A 17,101-nucleotide genomic window follows, 5' to 3' on the forward strand; every position below is an offset into this window, starting at 1 on the left:
ACTCTACCACTGAGCCACCTTCCCAGCCCAGGTTTAGATTTTTGTTCAATAACAGGAGAGAAATTTATTAAGGAACTGTGATTGTGTTTTGCTATAACTGCTTGGCAACCAAGTTGACTAGGGGGGACACAGTTTTCTTCAGTAGCTGTTTTACCTGCTCTCATAAAAGGAACACAAATAAACCGTTTCTACCACCTTATCTCCTCACTGAAGATAAGACTATTCAGTCTCTGTTCCTCCTGGCAATGTTGAGGTGAATGCCTCTTTCCCCAGCAATTGAAGTGTAAGCTGTTTTGAGCTGTTGTGCCAGGCATAGAATCATTACCATTCTGGACAGAGCATGGGACGGGCAGGAGGATGGGATCCAGAAACAGACGTTATCTCTTCATTTCAAACTCCACGAGTACCCGATCACCTACTTCTCACATCACGAGTAGCACAGAACAGGGGGAGATGCTGACACCAATTTTCTTTTTGTAGTACTGGAGTTTGAACTCAAGAGTCTCACACTAGGTAAGTACTCTACCATACCTCCATCTCAAGATTTTCTTAAATTCTTGTCATGCACAAAGACCCCAGCAAATGCAAACAGTGACTTTTTCTTTTCACAATTGGTGCCTTCACATTCCCTCCTTCATACCTCTGTAACCTAGCACATTTATACAAATTGGTTCCACAAGACACTTTTTAGATGTGCATTTCTTTAATTTTTAAAAAATATACACAGGAGCCATGTGTTTTACATAGGAATACACACATTAACAAAGCATTTCTTAGTTTTCCAAAATTCTATTATATCAGTCCGAAATTTATAAATTAAATATATCAGAATTTTTTAAAGTTAAATGAAATCCCTGAAACTACTGGAATATACTAGACTTTCTTTTCCAAAATCAAATGAGCAGAGAAGATGAGCATGGTTTGTGTTAAATAAGGTTTATTGTTAACTTTATTGCCTATAGTCTAGAAGATGCAACTTTATTGTGCCTTTGCGAACAGGATACATCTCTTAAAAAAACTGATCAAAATTTTCCATACATATAGCTCTATACGATAGAATACAGTGCAACACTATTCTTATTACATAATTATAGAAATATTATAGGACCCAAGAGCACAGGGTAAGCAAAAGACATACAATCCTGAGCCATCTGAACAAGATGATTTGATGAATCCTTTTAGTGTAGGTCTAGAAAACACAGAGGAAAAAAGAATACATGCATACTGCAGTCATGAGCGAACACATTAGTCACCTGTCTCTGCTAGACACAAGTGGGGTGAGGGTGAATTCCTAAACACATGCACACTCATTCACACTTCCATTTCCTTTTCCTGCTTCTCTCCCTCCCTCATACATTCACTCTCACCCTTTCCCCAAAGAAAGATCAGGCACTAAATCCTAGTGAACCCCAGATTTGCCTGGCTAGAGGAGGTTAAGTGACAGCTAAAACATGTGCATAGCCTCATTCACACCAAGAAACAAGCATGTGCTGCAAGCCAGTTCCAGCTGCTTTCGCCTCTTTGGAAGTAAATGAAGCATGTGCTCACTACAGTTTAAAACTGTAGTCTTAAAAAACAAAAACTTTTGTTTCTCTTGCTATTAAAGTAAAATCAACAGTGGAAAATTCACCCTCAAACTAACTGCTTCGTCTGCTATTAAAATACATGTCATTCTATTTTTGGTATATAGTCAATTATAATTTAATATAAAAAGTTCATGAAGCCTGTACCTGTTTATGGTAAACACTGCTGAACCACATAAAACCTACCACAGGCTTATGAAATAACAAGCCTTTTAAGTGTTCCTTACTATGTACTTGTGTGCACTCTAGTGTTACCACAGATCATGTACGTAGAGTTAAGTGATGAAAGCTATTTGGTTTGTCTTCACTTTCTACATCTGAGTGATAAAATGAACCAAACCATGCCTCCATACCTTTCCTGAAGATAACCCGAGTCTGATGACTAAACAGACTGATCAGCCTGGCTGTCAGTCAACTTTATCAAAGGTTGTGCTGGAAAGCCAGAGGGTAAATATTAGTCTATCAGTAGCTCCTCTTGTATGGCTAAACCAAAAGTTCTTAGCTTTTCTCAAAGACTGACACCATTGAGGTGGAAGTTACTTAGAACATGGAGAATACTGAATATGAACTGCATAACCTGTGGGACCACCTGGACAGAAAAAAAGAAAAAAAGGATCCTCAGCCCCACGTGATTTGGTGTGGGTTTTAGTGTCTCCGTGCACTTTAGCTACTACAGAAAAATTGAAACAAAGATGTAATTCGTAACTTTATTTTTAATTAAATGCTCACACACTCACAAAACACACACCCTATAAATGAGGTGGCTCTTCAAATTCTTTAAAATAAAGAGGCACCAATACCCGTTCATTTATGTATTAGAAGTATCATATAATCATCAATAAAACAGAAACATCATTTGCAATGACAATGCAAAGGAGGAAAAAAATAGATTAAAAAAAAGCAACCTTAGCCACTATGAAGAGTGCTAGAAAATACAGATGTGTTGGCCAAGTTGAGATCTAGAGATTTGCTAATAAAAGATTTATTGGTTTAGTATAATCCCATGGCCTTTGTTCACAAATGGTAATGGAAATGGCTCTTAAAGGAGCTTAAGACACCATTCTGAAAGTTTCCAATGTACGTTATGTTATTAGTCTAACTTGGCTTTCTCATTGCCTCTTGCTGGGAGAGACAAGAAGAAACCAATAGCATTACCCTACATGCCAACGTGCATGCAGCATCAATGATGATATGGTCCTAACACCACCGTGAAGGTGTTTTCTAGAATAGAAAGGACGTAATGTTGTACTCTGGCATCTTTGGTTAAGGTCTGGCCTCTTCAAATCCACTCCTCCTGTACATTTAGTCTCCTATAGATTTTAAGTCCATGCACTTAAAGAAGATCACAGACATAATGATAAATTGTCTGACCAAGAGTGTCAATATCTTTTGGCCCTTTTCCTGCCCAGTGAGACTACAGGACCAAAAAAAGCTGTAAAGTCAAATGCTTGTTAAATAAAGCATGTCATCCTTAAAGTTTCATGAGCTGCCTAGGAAACTGTTGATAAGATTCCTAACATCAGGAGAGAGATAAAGCAGAGGCTTTGTCCTTAAAAGTGGCTTTAGCCAACTGTGCAAAAGGGTTTGCTACAAAAAAAAAAAAATTGACTACCAGCTCTACAGCTTATCTGTTTTGCTCAAACCTTGTATGAAACTTCAATGACATCATGTAGATGTTTGAGGTGGAAAGGAGAGAATAAACTATGTATAAAGCTAAATTTGGCCTGGGGAGAAAAAGTTTTAAAAAACTGACACTCAATAATTTAATTCAAAGGAAAGACTATATATATATAAAATCGTGCCTACACCCTAGACTGAGTACTGCCTGGAACGCTCAACTTTTTCCCTATACTCCAACAACTTGGTCTGAGATCTTCCTTCACTTCTTTAGTAGAGGGGGACTTTTTAATATAAAGTCCCAACAGTGACACAAACATCACTGTGGGTCAGAATGAGTTTGGACAAAGCAAGTACTCGAAGTGGCACCGACTGTGATTCCTAGCTAGCGTCACAGCACACTGGAATCAGCAGGAACCATAAGATAACACAGGGGTGACATGCAGGGTTTCTGCAGTCTCTTTTTTTCCACAAGCAAATCCCAGCTCTCCCAGGCAAGTAATTCAGAATAAACCAGCCAGGCTGATGTGCTACTGTGAATGCTGCCAATTTCCCATGAGCTTAGCACCAAATCTGTCATTTTCCCCCTTCCCTTGATCTAAGTCCACTTGTAGTTTAAAATGTCAAAGTCTCCTTGCTTTTTGATTTTTTTCATTCATCAGAGTATTCCTATGTTCATGGTTCAGTTCCATGTCAGATGGAAAAAAAAAGCTGGAAAGTATTTGGTGATTTCCATATAACAATCTTCTCATGATGAAATAACTTCATGAGTTTATGTCAGAATTATGTCCGTAGAAGTCTTTTCCATGTAGTTTCTCATACAGAAAAAGATTCTTACACATGGCTCTTTCTGGACAGTGCATTAAATGAAGATACCTCACAAGAGAAAAGATCGTTATCTGTAGCCATTTGAATAATATACAGCTTCACAGTCAATGAGATGATACACTTTGCAGGAGAGTCATTGACCAGTACACAAATCAAACACAAAAACAGCAGTGAACATATTCTGCACTACAGAAAAATTGTTAGCGTCTAACTTGAAGGACTTAAAAGTGATGGGTCTGGTAACCGCATTGTAGGACTGGAACATGCTACTTCCCTTCCAGATGCACAATGTTTGATGCTGGTGCACAGTATCTACACACATACATGCACAACACTGTGTCTGGAGTGATATACAGATGCAACACATAGCCAAGTCCTGAAGACAGATTTCAAAGGAGAGGCTACCAAGACCAAGAGAGCATATATATTAACTTAAGAACATGTCTAACTTCAGAATTTCATTTATTGAACACACTTTAAAAACAAGCACCTCTTGGCAATAAAAGGGAAAAAAAAAAAACCACAATACTTCTTCCACTCTGTTCTAGTGGAAGACTTGTCACACCAGCCTGCTAAATTCATGATGGGATTTTAAACAGGCAGCCCACTGGGGCTACAAGCAGAGCTCAAATGCAGGTGTGCTGATTTTGAGGCAAGTGCTGGAGCAGAGGAAAACATCAAAAAGTAAATTTGGAATCTATCACAGCTTTCTTCCTTAAGCAAAAAAAAAAAAAAATGAAAATTAGTTGTCGAACCACAATTCAACTTGTCAAACTTTCTCTGAAGAATTTTCATTTAATTATATCACATATGTGTGTATAAATAAATGTGTATATATATATGTGTGTGTGTATATATGCACACACACACATATATATTACACACACACACACACTTATCAAGAAAGAAAGCTTTGTCACAAACACTCTCAGGCTTACAATTATTAAAAAAGGAGAAAAGTAAAAGCAGAAGGGATATTCAACACATGGCGGGGAGGTCAATTCCTGTTTCTGCTCCTAATAAGTAAAAAAATCACCTTATAATTAAGTACAAAAACCTGCATTGAATGACAACTGCTGGTGTATTTACTTGATCAGAAATGAAGACCAAGCAGATAATAAAGCCCTATGGTAGCACTCGTTTGGAGCACTCCCATCAGTGTGTACACTAGCATGCTGGCAAAGTTTCTGGAGCTTTAGCTTATATAAACACGGGAGTCCTTGGTTAGCTGCAATCAATGGAACGTTCTCTTCTCAAATGCACCCAACAATTCAGTTTCACTTACAAATTGCAAACCAAATTCATTTCTTCAGAAAAATATCTGTTTGGCATCTCCTGGACTTTGTTCCATTGGACAATATGGACATTTTAACCTAGAGACAAGACAAAAAAGACAGAGTCAAGGAAATGGGTCAGCACCCAGCATTCCATTGTCATTGGGTTGCAGAGTATTATTAACAATTAAACATACACCAGTGTACACCAACAGTAATATGTGTCTGAATTTTGTCTGAAGGATTTACTACAGTCTCCCCTATAGTGCCACAGGAAACCAGCAAGTCTAAGCTAAGACCAACAACCTACCTAAATGGCTTCTAATCGCAATTGCTCTGCACTGCCAGGGCAGCTGCAGGGTCTAGGAGGGGAAAACAGCAATTTATCATTATGGAGTGGAAATTAAGTGAAAAAATTTCTAGCTGTCTGAGCTAGAAATGGTTTCTGGGACTTTTTTTTAAGTTGAGCTTAAAAGAATCACAAACATATATCCCTTGGATTTGCAATTGTACTGGTAGGAATTTATACATCATATATAGATAAGGTAACTCACTTTAGCACTACTGATAGTTATCAACTTAAATAGGAAACTGACTAAATAATCCTGTTTCTACCTGGAAGAATACTCTGTAGCTTGAAGAGAAACAGAACAGGGCTCTTTCAGCAGTAAGATCTCGGGCTGGGAAGGTGGCTCAGTGGTAGAGCGCTTGCCTTGCATGCATGAGGCCCTGGGTTCGATTCCTCAGCACCACATAAGCAAAAAGAAAAAAAGCCAGAAGTGGCGCTGTGGCTCAAGTGGTAGAGCGCTAGCCTTGAGCTGAAGAGCTGAGGGACAGCACCCAGGCCCAGAGTTCAGGCCCCACAACCGGACCCCCTCCCCCCAAAAAAAAGATCTCTAAGAGAAATCAGTAAATAAAGAAAGCAAAGTAGGCCCAGATAACAGAGTACCAGAAAACAGCAGTTCCCAAAGCCATTGATTGTTCTTTCAAATCTAATCAAACAAATAACAGATTAAATGGGTTAACAATTAGATACCCCCAACTTTCACCAATATATACTTAAGAAACCTATTTCTAAATCTAGCTACATTTGATTTTCTTCATTACCTGATGTTCCCACCAAATTCCAAAAGATATATTTACCAATATCTTAAGAAGTCAGACACTTACTTGCTACCATTGAACATTTTATTCAGGGCATCTCTTGATATAATATGACCACAAACCAATTTCATGGGTGGATTGTTATCTGTTGTTTGCTGACGAAGAATGGGACAGGCAAATATAGAGTGATACCAGCACTTTTTGCCAAGGTCCACTTCAATCTGTTCAAAAAAAATAAAAAGGCTAGTTATATTCCAAAAATCAACCACAGATTAACATGCACTGTGACAGGAAAGTTGATCAGATCTAGGTATCTGAATGGAATTATCCAAAGCACTCTTCTCAAAAATGGTGAGTCTTAGAACACACCAAGTTGAATTAAACCAGTCATCAACAAGATTCCAAATTCTAGCAGAGCACCGGTGGCTCACACCTGTAATCCTAGCTACTCAGGAGACTGAGATCTGAGGATCATGGTTCACAGCCAGCCCGGGCAGGAATCCTGCCTGCGAGACTCTTATCTCCAATAAATCACTAGAAAACCCAAAGTGGCGCTGTGGCTCAAGTTGTAGAGCGCTCGCCTTGAGCTGAAGAGCTGAGGAACAGCGCCCAGGTCCAGAGTACAAGCTCCACAACCAACCAAAAAAAATAAAAGAAAAAAATAAAAGAAATTCCAAATTCCAATGTGTGAGAGTCAGATCAAAGTCAAGGAAATGCTCTAAAACATAAGCGCTTCTGCCCTTTGTACAGGTCACTCCCACTGACTGATGCATGTTAGGTAAGCACTCTACCACCAAGTCACATCTCAGCCTAAACCCTCTCAAAAATTCATCCTACAACTAGAAGCAAAGCTACCAGGCATCCTCACTGATAATTAGGTGATAAAATGGCAGCACACATAGCCAGGTGATAAAATTCCGCTCAGTAAATCCTTCAAAGTCAGTTTCAGATCTGAGTTTCTCATGTTTTGTGTATAATGCTCCAGGGAAACCACCTGAAACAGGGCATTATAAGCCAAGTTTCAACAGGCCTGTGGCGATCTGTGGCATCAAAGCCTATGGCGCTTGTATCAATAGTTTCTTTTATTTTTTTATTGTTAAAATACTGTACAGAGGGTCAATAGTTTCTTTTTGCCACAAATGAAACAAGTCATATTAAAGATCATCTAGCAGACTATGTGGAAGATAACAGAGCCCTCACAAACATCAGTTTTCCTTTATTCTAAATCAACAACAGCTATCAGCATCAAAGTCTATTACTAATGCTCTTTCAAGAAAACTGACAAAGTATAACAGTGCAAACAAAGACTGGCCTGATCCCAACTTCTAGTTGCTTTACAACCTTCCCTGGCCCCCTACCCATAAGACTTCAGTTGATTCAGGTTTCAATCTGCTCTGACCTAGTATATAAGTGTCAATAGATGCTTAAAGCTTAAGTGGGGGACTGCCAGATGCCAGGGACTTACTTGTCTCAGGAAGTGACTGAAGGCTCAAGTTCTTTTCACTTGCTCAAATTAGCAACAATGAAAACAGGGTGTTGCTTGTGTCCTGACCACAAGCAGAACTTGAGCTGACACCTGTGCCTTTAAGCACAAGATCTTTAAGAAGAAGCTGGGGCAACCAACTGATAGGCTTACCAGCTGGAAGAACAAGGTAACTCCAGATAAACCTGTGCGGGGGGGGGGGGGGGGAAGCTGAGATCTGAGGATTGCTGTTCAAGAGCCAGCTGAGCCAGGTGGGGGGGGGGGGGGGGGGCAGAAATGTAACAAAGAGCCAAATGCAGATTTGAGTGTTAGAGAATCTGTTGGCACTGCTGTGACAAGAATGACAATTCCAAGTTAAGGTTTTAGTGCCTACTGGCAGAGGGAAATACATATAAACACCTTTGCACTGTACATCATAACGGCACCACAGCAGCCACAAGGTCCCTGTCAGCTCAAGGTTCAGTTGCCCCACAGAGAAGGGTGGTCCTCTTTTTAGAGATAAACAAAAGTAAACTTCACTCCAAAATTTTGAGACCACTCCTCAAATGTCTCCAAAATTGATTCCTCCTATTTTTCTTATTTTAGTGGTGTGAGGATTGAACCCAAAACCTCACACATGCTAGGCAAAGCACTTTATCACTGAGCTACACTCTCAGTCTTATTGTTAAAAATCATGTCTATGGGGGCTGGGAAGGTGGCTCAGTGGTACAGCACTTGCCTTGCATGCATGAGGCCCTGGGTTCGATTCCTCAGCACCACATAAGCAAAAACAAAAAAGCCGGAAGTGGCGCTGTGGCTCAAATGGTAGAGCTCTAGCCTTGAGCTGAAGAGCTGAGGGACAGCACCCAGGCCCAGAGTTCAGGCCCCATGACCAAAGCACCCCCCCTCAAAAAAAAACAAAAATCATGTCTATGTATATATAATGAAACTCCTGTTCAATGGCTATAACCCTGTTTCCTGGTTAAAAGGCAGGATAGACATTTTAAATTCTTTTTTGTTGTTGTTGGTGATGGTGGTCCTGGGGCTTAAACTCTGGGCCTAGGCATTGTCCTGAGAGCTTTAGATCAAGGTAAGAACTCTACCACTTGAGCCACAGTTGCCATTTCCAATTTTCTGGTGGTTAATTGGAGAAAAAAAGAGTCTCACGGACTTTCCTGCCCATGCTGGCTTTGAACCACGATCCTCAGATCTCAGCCTCCTGAGTAGCTAGGATTATAGGCGTGAGCCACCGGCACCCAGTTAGCTACATTTTAAATTCCTGAAACACCCAAGACACATATAACAGAAAAGACAAGTCAGAGGAACTTACAGGTAATTCATCTTTCTGGTTCCAAACTCCAGTGCACTGCCTCTGTTCAATCACAGCTTTGATGTTAATTAAAGCTGGCAGTGCCACACAACCTGCTGAAAAACTGGGAGAGAAGAGAAAGCGTTAGACTGTGTTTGCAGGCCCTGACCGTGTCTCCCCTACCCCCCACACCCGTGAATAGGTATATTTCCCATAATTACTGAAACATGGCCCCTATTTATTTATTTTTTTGGGTCCGGTCATGGGGCCTGAACTCTGGGTCTGGGTGCTGTCCCTCAGCTCTTCAGCTCAAGGCTAGCACTCTACCACTTGAGCCACAGTGCCACTTCCGGCTTTTTTCTTTTTGCTTATGTGGTGCTGAGGAATTGAACCCAGGGCCTCAGGCATGCAAGGCAAGCGCTCTACCACTGAGCCACCTTCCCAGCCCCATGGCCTTTATTTAAAAATGTGACCTTGGGCTGGGAAGGTGGCTCAGTGGTAGAGTGGTTGCCTTGCATGCATGAGGCCCTGGGTTCGATTCCTCAGCACCACATAAACAGAAAAAGCCGGAAGTGGCGCTGTGGCTCAAGCAGTAGAGCGCTCACCTTGAGCTGAAAAGCTGAGGGACAGAGGCTAGGCCCAGAGTTCAGGTCCATGACCGGCAAAAAAAATGTGACCTAACATTAAATCTAACCAATATGGGAAAAATGATGTTTAAAAGGCAAAGGGCAAATTGTTAAAAAATTAACATCCTAAAATGGTCATTTCCTTTTTCCTTTTCTTGGTCAGCCTGGGTGCTGTCCCTGAAGCTCTTTGTGCTATACCAACTTCAGCCACAGCATCACTTCCAGTTTTTGAGTGATTAATTGGAGATAAGAGTCTCACGGGGACTTTTTGCCTGGGCTGGCTTCAAACCACAATCCTCAGATCGCAGCCTCCTGAATAGCTAAGATTACAGGTGTGAGCCACCAGCGCCTAGGTAAAACGGTCATTTTCTGATAGAGAGAATTAATTCCCCAATAACTGTAAATATAACCAGTTCTATCCATTACAAATAGCAGCAGCTTTTGGCATCAGCATTGAGAGGAGGATCTATCACTAAAAGGAAAAAGTATGAAACTTGTCAATTCAAGTGATGTCTGAAGCAAAAATACAAATTAAAACACCAAAAATGGTGTTTCAACATTCAAATGTTCTCTGAGTTGATCACTCAACCACACATAAAACACATACCCTGTCCTGATCTCTCCCTTCACAGATGATATATTGGCATACTATAATGCATACGTAAACATACATACATACATACACATATATACACACACATATATGTAAGTGTAAGCCATTCAATAATATTTGAAATCCAAACTGTAAGAAGAAATATTCTGCATCCTCAATGACAGTGTAAAGGATATCTGAAAACTATTGTGCTGGTTGTCCTGAACCATTGTGCTTAGTTTCTTTCTCTTATACAGCATGCTTCAAGGCATTTATGGAGTAGACCAGTGGCATCCAAAGTGTAGCCTGCAGGCTGATGCTGGCTTATTTGACAGTCTTGGCCTGTAAAATTTGCTCTTGTACAGTTCTTCCGAGATCTGGATTGCTCCCTGCCTGGGCAGAAGGCCTATTTCTCGAATTTGGAATCAGCTGAGTCCTGTTTAGCCCTAAAGAGAGCCACATGACTAGGGTCACTTCCAGCAACTCTCCACACAAATGTAGTCTGTTGCCCAACTGGGGAAACCCATATGCTCCAGAGCTACTCTGGATAGACAGAGGCTTTTCTTGCAGCTACATCAGCCTCCACCTTTCCTCTCTGCCAAACCTGCCACTTTCACTTGCTATGAGGGCTTACCTCAATTACAGCTGATTGTCTTTCATTAGTGTGGTGGCCCTGAAAAATGCAGACCACCTTATTCACGTCTATGTTCCACACACATAATTAAACCCATGGTGCTTTAAAAAAACAAACAAAACTGAATTTTTGTACCTTGCTATGAGCTATGGTCTGTCTTATACTATGATTCTTCTATCCATGCATGATTTTATAATACCATATTTAATTAAGACCATCCAAATGTTTCATTCCATCATGTAATATTAAAAAAATCAACTTCATTCATGCCATCACCATTCTTATTAAAAATAATACTTTATGTACTAGGAAGCTGACAAGCTGACAACCAAAGGTATAGCTTTTGAATGTTAGCCTAAAATATTTAACTTTATCACTGTGGCAAAAGAGACTGACAGTTGCTTTCCTAGATATGACATTCCTAGATATTCAGAAGGTTGAGATAAAGATTATGAGGTCAGCCTGGGGGGGGGGAAGGGGGAGTATTCATGAGATTATCTCTCAATCGAAGAAGCTAGACTTGGTATATGCTGTAATCCTAGCTGTGGGAAGTATAAAATAGGAGAATCATTACCCAGGTGCAGGCCTAGAAGGAAAGTGAGACCCAATCTCAAAATAACCAGAATAAAAAAAGGCAGGAGTGTGGCTCAGAGGCACAGTGTGTATTTAACAAGCAAGAGGTTGCGAATCCAAATCCAAGTATCATTAAGAAACTCTACCACCATCAACAAACAATTATAGTTTTTACTAATTCTTTCGGGGGGGGGGCGGGGAGAAACGTACTGGCTCATAACAAATAATATGCAAATGTTTTTTTCCCAAGACAATCATCATGCTAAGGTATGAAAGTGCTCTATACAAATTTCCTGCTCTAATCCATAGAATTTAAAAAAAAAAAAACCAAAAACATTTACTCAATGTCCAGACTTAGGGCACTGTCCCTGAGCTTCTTTTGCTCAAGGCTAGCACTCTGCCACTTGAGCTGCAGCACCACTTCTGGCTTTTTCCGTTTATGTGGTGCTGAGGCTTCATGCCTGTCTAGTGACAAGCACTCTACCACTAAGCCACATTCCCAGCCCTCAACTCATAATCTTTAATCTGTCATGAAGAGCAGACTGAAGTACAACTAGTAAGCTTGTAGTGAGTGTCCAGGAATACAAGGGGCCCTGTTTTCACTACTTCAACTTAGTATAGGCTCAGACATTTAGCACATTCTTGTTTCTAGGCCATGTGAGCAAAGGTCAGCAGTAAAAAGGGCTCCTGGACTTCTTAAAACGCACAGACCACACTGTGCAAACTGCTGCCTGAAAACTACGTCACTGCCAATTACAGCACTCCTTGAAGCATCAACTGGACTCTTCTTCACAAAGGCAATCTATTGGCTTTCATTATCAAGGCAGCAAGTTAAAAGGAGCCACCACGGCAGCAGCATCTCAGTAACACAGGGCCCACGTGCATACCTGACGCTGAGAGGGGATTCCACAGAAAGCCCCAGGAGAGCACAGGCATCCCGCGTGAAGATGTCACAGATGTCTGCCCACTGGTTCGAGTCAAGCAGGTGAACATAAGGTGAGTTCTCAATTCCCTGCCTCAGGTATACCAGGCTTCCCATTAATACCTGAATGTCTAAAAGAAAAGGCATCAGCAACTTGGAGGTGTTGATAATCATACCCGAAAGAGTTTACTTGCAAAGAACAGCAAAGAAATACAAGAAAAAATAAAATAATTAACTTAAAAAAAACATAAAAAAGTCTGGTCCTTAAGCTGTTTTAGAATCTCTTTGCCCTAAAGACATAGCATGGTAATCATGATGAATCCTTTACTACATACAATATACACTATACAATATACACTAATAAAACATGAAAGAAAAAAAGACAACATGGAGTGAAAAAGAGAAAAAGGAATTGGAATTACACTTTCAATTTTCTGTTCTGACACAGTACGGTTCAAAGCAACAATGATGTAAGAGGGGCCATCACATAGACCTGGTTAACCGGCCAGCCTTCCCATGCTGACATTTTTAGGGACTGGCAAATAGCAAGTAAACACTATGTTCTGTCAATCCTTAATCATGCGGTGTCACTTTCTGGTTCTGACTTTTCATTTAAGTCTTTAATGTTCACTGTTGATTTAGAGCCTATCAGAGCTTTATTGGGAAGTTGAAATCTCAATTTTTTTAGTTTATCAGCATATACATACAATAGATATAGTTACACTGTCAACAGTCCAGTGGTGTCTACAGGGCCCAAAGTAAGAAACAGACTCAAGCTGGTCATGATGGCACGTGTCTGTAATTCCAGCATGGGAGAAGGTAGGGCAGGAGGGCCAAGAATTCATGTTGAGCCTAGGCTCTGTAGTGACACCTTGTCATAAAAGTAAAAAACCAAACAAAGCTGAAGGGCAAAAAAGTCCTTCTGACTCCAGACCCACCTTTTTGATGATTTAGGGCAAATGGCTGAAAATTCTTAGCATACTGCAATGCTTCTCGCTGATTTGTGGTTCCGCCCATTAACAAGCTAATGAAATACAGTCGGTGCAGCTTAAATTCCAAGGAGCTGTTCTGGGCAATGAGCATTTCTCGGTTTGAGACTGCCCACCTAAAGAAAAAGCAGAAGGATATTTTAACAATAATCAAGGGTACTCAAGGTGTGTTTAAAACTCTGAAACTGAGTAACTAGAAAGGGTTTCGGTCTGCCATCTTGTGGAAGGCTTTGGTAACAACAGCTCAGCTGAGACTCCTAAAGAAAGTAAGCCTAACTCCTCAAGAGCCTTTAAGCCAGGGCAGAGAATAAGAAAAAATATTGTCAGAAGACAATCACTTATCCAAGTAAGGTTTGTTGGCAAGATAAGAATGTCATGTAATCATGTGGTACAACCTGGCTTTGAACAGGGCCACACCTGGAAGTAGGTATGTTGGAAAGGAGATTCGTGGCTAGATTGCCTATATCGGCCCCTCTTTTCTATTAAACAGGTCTATTCCTGACTGATCAAAGATTCTTCTTTAATGTTTTACTTTTAAACGTTCATTGGCTGAAAGACCATGCTACTTGCTTTGAGATTAAAAATGGCAAGGTGCTCACAGTTTATCAGGAAACACACACACACACACACACACACACACACACACACGCACGCACGCACACGCACAAAGAGTGTATTTCCCCATGAGAAGAGTTGTAGATAAAGGCAAAGGAGTATTCAGTGACTAACTACCTACATCGACAAGTGTAGTGACTTAGTCCTCAATTGCACAAGCCGCTGGAATAATTCATCTTGAACTGGAGCCACAACAATGCTACTGAGTGAGTGATAAAATAGACCAGCCTACTCAAATAAAGTTTTACAAAAATGATAAGGAAGCTTTTAACTATTTAGATATGTTGCTATCATAGTCTTTAATTTGCCCATTAGTTAGATATTCCCACCCACTCAGTTCACCAAGGACCACTGGAATCTAGCAGGAATAGGTTTAAATGTAAAACCTGAGTAACTCCATAAACTACAGGAGCAAAATTCTTTAAGTTATTCACAGTGAACAAGTTCTCTGGAATTGGGAATTCACACAGCGGAACGCTTACTGGATCAACCCCTTCTCTAAAAGGGCTGGACATGCATGAAATAAGTCTCATCAACTTAGTGATGTGCCTACATCTTAGTCAAATCATAACAAGTCTCTAACCTCAAAGTCAAAGGGATTCTTTTTTAATGTAATATGGACCTTAAGAGTGTAAATGCAGACAAGTTGCAACATCAAGTTTGACTTAAAAAAAAAACTGCTGACATCAAAAAGGTACATAAAGTAAGTATTTTTTTTTTTGGGGGGGGGGTCCAGTTGTAGGGCCTGAACTCTGGGCCTGGGCGCTGTCCTCAGCTCTTCAGCTCAAGGCTAGCGCTCTACCACTTGAGCCACAGCACCACTTCTAGCTTTATTTTCTTTTTGCTTAGTGGTGCTGAGGAATGGAACCCAGGGCCTCATGCATGTAAGGCAAGTACTCTACCACTGAGCCACTTTCCCAGCCCAGTATTTTTCTTTTTAATGTCCAACACCAAACATCTGCTTTTGCTTCCTATTTTATTTTTTGGGTTGCATACCTGTGATCCCAGATATGTGGAAAGAATAGGACTGTGGCTTGAGTCTGATCCCAGACAAAAACATTAAACTACAGATAAAGTAACTAAGCAAAAGAGAAAATAAATAGATGAAGGGAGAGGAGGGAAGAGTGTGATATCTAAAGGAAAAAGAAAACTCTTTAGTTACATGGGAATGAACCACTGAGGCCCAGGCAAAATCCTATCTGAAAAATAACCTAAGCAAAAGAGACAGGTGGCATGGATCAAGTGGTGACACACTTGCTAGTAATAAGCATGAGGCCCTGAATTCAAATTCTAGCAACCATAAAAAAAATCAGAAAGAAGACATTACCTTTTTATTCTTTTCTCATTTTTAAATTTTAATATTTCATTGTTATAAAGGTGATGTACAGAGGGGTTATAATTATACAAGTCAGGTAATAAGTACATATATTTTTGGACAATGTCACCTTTCTATTCATTCTTATACTTCCTTTGCCTTTCCAATCCCTTTCCCTGGCCTCCTTTTTTCTTTTTCTAAACCAAAATTTTAATTGTTATAAATAAAGGCGATGTACAGAGTGGTTACAGTTACATAAGTCAGGTAAAGAGTACATTTCTTTTTGGACAATGTCACCCCTTCTCTTTTTCTCTCCTAGCACCATGCTTTTTTCTTTTTTTTTGAAAGAGAAGCAGGTGTTTGGAAAATCAAGGGCCAGAGAAGAACAGGTTAGGAAAGCAGTAGCTGGCTAGATGGATAAATCAGAGGTATTGTCAAAGAATTAAAATAGCAAAAAAAATGTGTTAGTGAACATCTATAATGCCAGGACTTGAGAGATTTTCTGGATATGCCAGCCTAGACTACATACTGAGTCCCTTTCTCAAAAATTAAAAAATAAAGAAAAATAGCTGAGCACTGGTGGCTCATGCCTATAGTTCTAGCTACTCAGAAGACTGAGATCTGAAAATCACGGTTTGAAGCCAGCCCTGGCAGGAAAGTCCTGACACTCATATCGCCAATGAACTACGCAGAAAAAGCCAGAACTGGCACTGTGGCTCAAGTGATAGAGTGCCGTAAGGAAGGAAGGAGAGAAGGGGGAGAAGGGGAAGAAAGAGGAAGGGAGAGAGGAGGAGAAAGAGAAAGGGAAGGGGGAGAAAGAGGGAGGGAAGGAAGGAAGGAGGGAGAGAGGGGGAGAGGGGACAGGAGGTAGAAGTGGGAGAGAAAAGAAGAGGGAGAGGGAGGGAAAGAGGGAGATGGAGAAAGGGAGAAGGGAGAGGGGGAGAAAGAAGGAGAGAGGGAGGAAGGGAGGAAAGAAGAGAGGAGGGGAGACAGAGAAATAGAGGAAGGAAGGAAAAAGAAAAGAAGGAAGGAAGGAAGGATCAACCAATCTAGTGAGAATAAGATGGAGGAGAGATAAAAAAAATAAAGGTGAAAGAATAAATGCAAGTCAACTGGTACAGTGGCTCATGCCTATCATTCTGTCTACTTAGCAAACAGATCTAGGAGCCGGGCGCTGGTGGCTCACACCTGTAATCCTAGCTACTCAGAAGGCTGAGATCTGAGGATCGAGGTTCAAAGCCAGCCCGGGGAAGGAGAGACCGTGAGACTCCTATCTCCAATAAATCACCAGAAAACCAGAAGTGGAGCTGTAGCTCAAGTGGTAGAGCGCTCACCTTGAGCTGAAGAGCTGAGGGACAGCGCCCAGGCCCAGAGTTCAAGTCCCATGACCGACAAAAAAAAAAGAAAAAGAAAACAGATCTAGGGGCTGGGAAGTGGCTCAGTGGTAGAGCGCTTGCCTTGCATGCATGAAGCCCTGGGTTCAATTCCTCAGCATCACATAAGCAGGAAAAAAAAGCTGGAAGTGGCGCTGTGGCTCAAGTGGTAGAGTGCTAGCCTTGAGCTGAAGAGCTGAGGGACAGCGCCTAGGCTGAGTTTAGGCCCCAAGACCAAAAAAGAAAAGAAAACAGATCTGGATGATCATTGTTTAAGGCCAGCCA

The 17,101-nt window shown here is 40.9% G+C and overlaps 1 protein-coding gene across 1 annotated transcript in view; it reads right to left on the reverse strand.

Moving 5' to 3' along the window:
- Window positions 1–684: 684 nt before the first annotated feature.
- Window positions 685–17,101, reverse strand: part of Rmnd5a (required for meiotic nuclear division 5 homolog A (S. cerevisiae)) — a 39,492-nt gene continuing 23,075 nt past the window's right edge. Inside the window, exons 5-9 of the mRNA XM_013035508.1 lie at window positions 13,463–13,629; window positions 12,490–12,655; window positions 9,199–9,301; window positions 6,473–6,627; window positions 685–5,401 (exon numbers count right to left, since the gene is read on the reverse strand). Of these exons, the coding sequence (XP_012890962.1) occupies window positions 5,338–5,401; window positions 6,473–6,627; window positions 9,199–9,301; window positions 12,490–12,655; window positions 13,463–13,629 (655 nt within the window). The 3' untranslated portion in view covers window positions 685–5,337. The remainder of the gene's footprint in view (window positions 5,402–6,472; window positions 6,628–9,198; window positions 9,302–12,489; window positions 12,656–13,462; window positions 13,630–17,101) is intronic.

This window comes from Dipodomys ordii, unplaced genomic scaffold (genome assembly GCF_000151885.1).
Source record: "Dipodomys ordii isolate 6190 unplaced genomic scaffold, Dord_2.0 Scaffold214, whole genome shotgun sequence".
NCBI lineage: Eukaryota > Metazoa > Chordata > Mammalia > Rodentia > Heteromyidae > Dipodomys > Dipodomys ordii.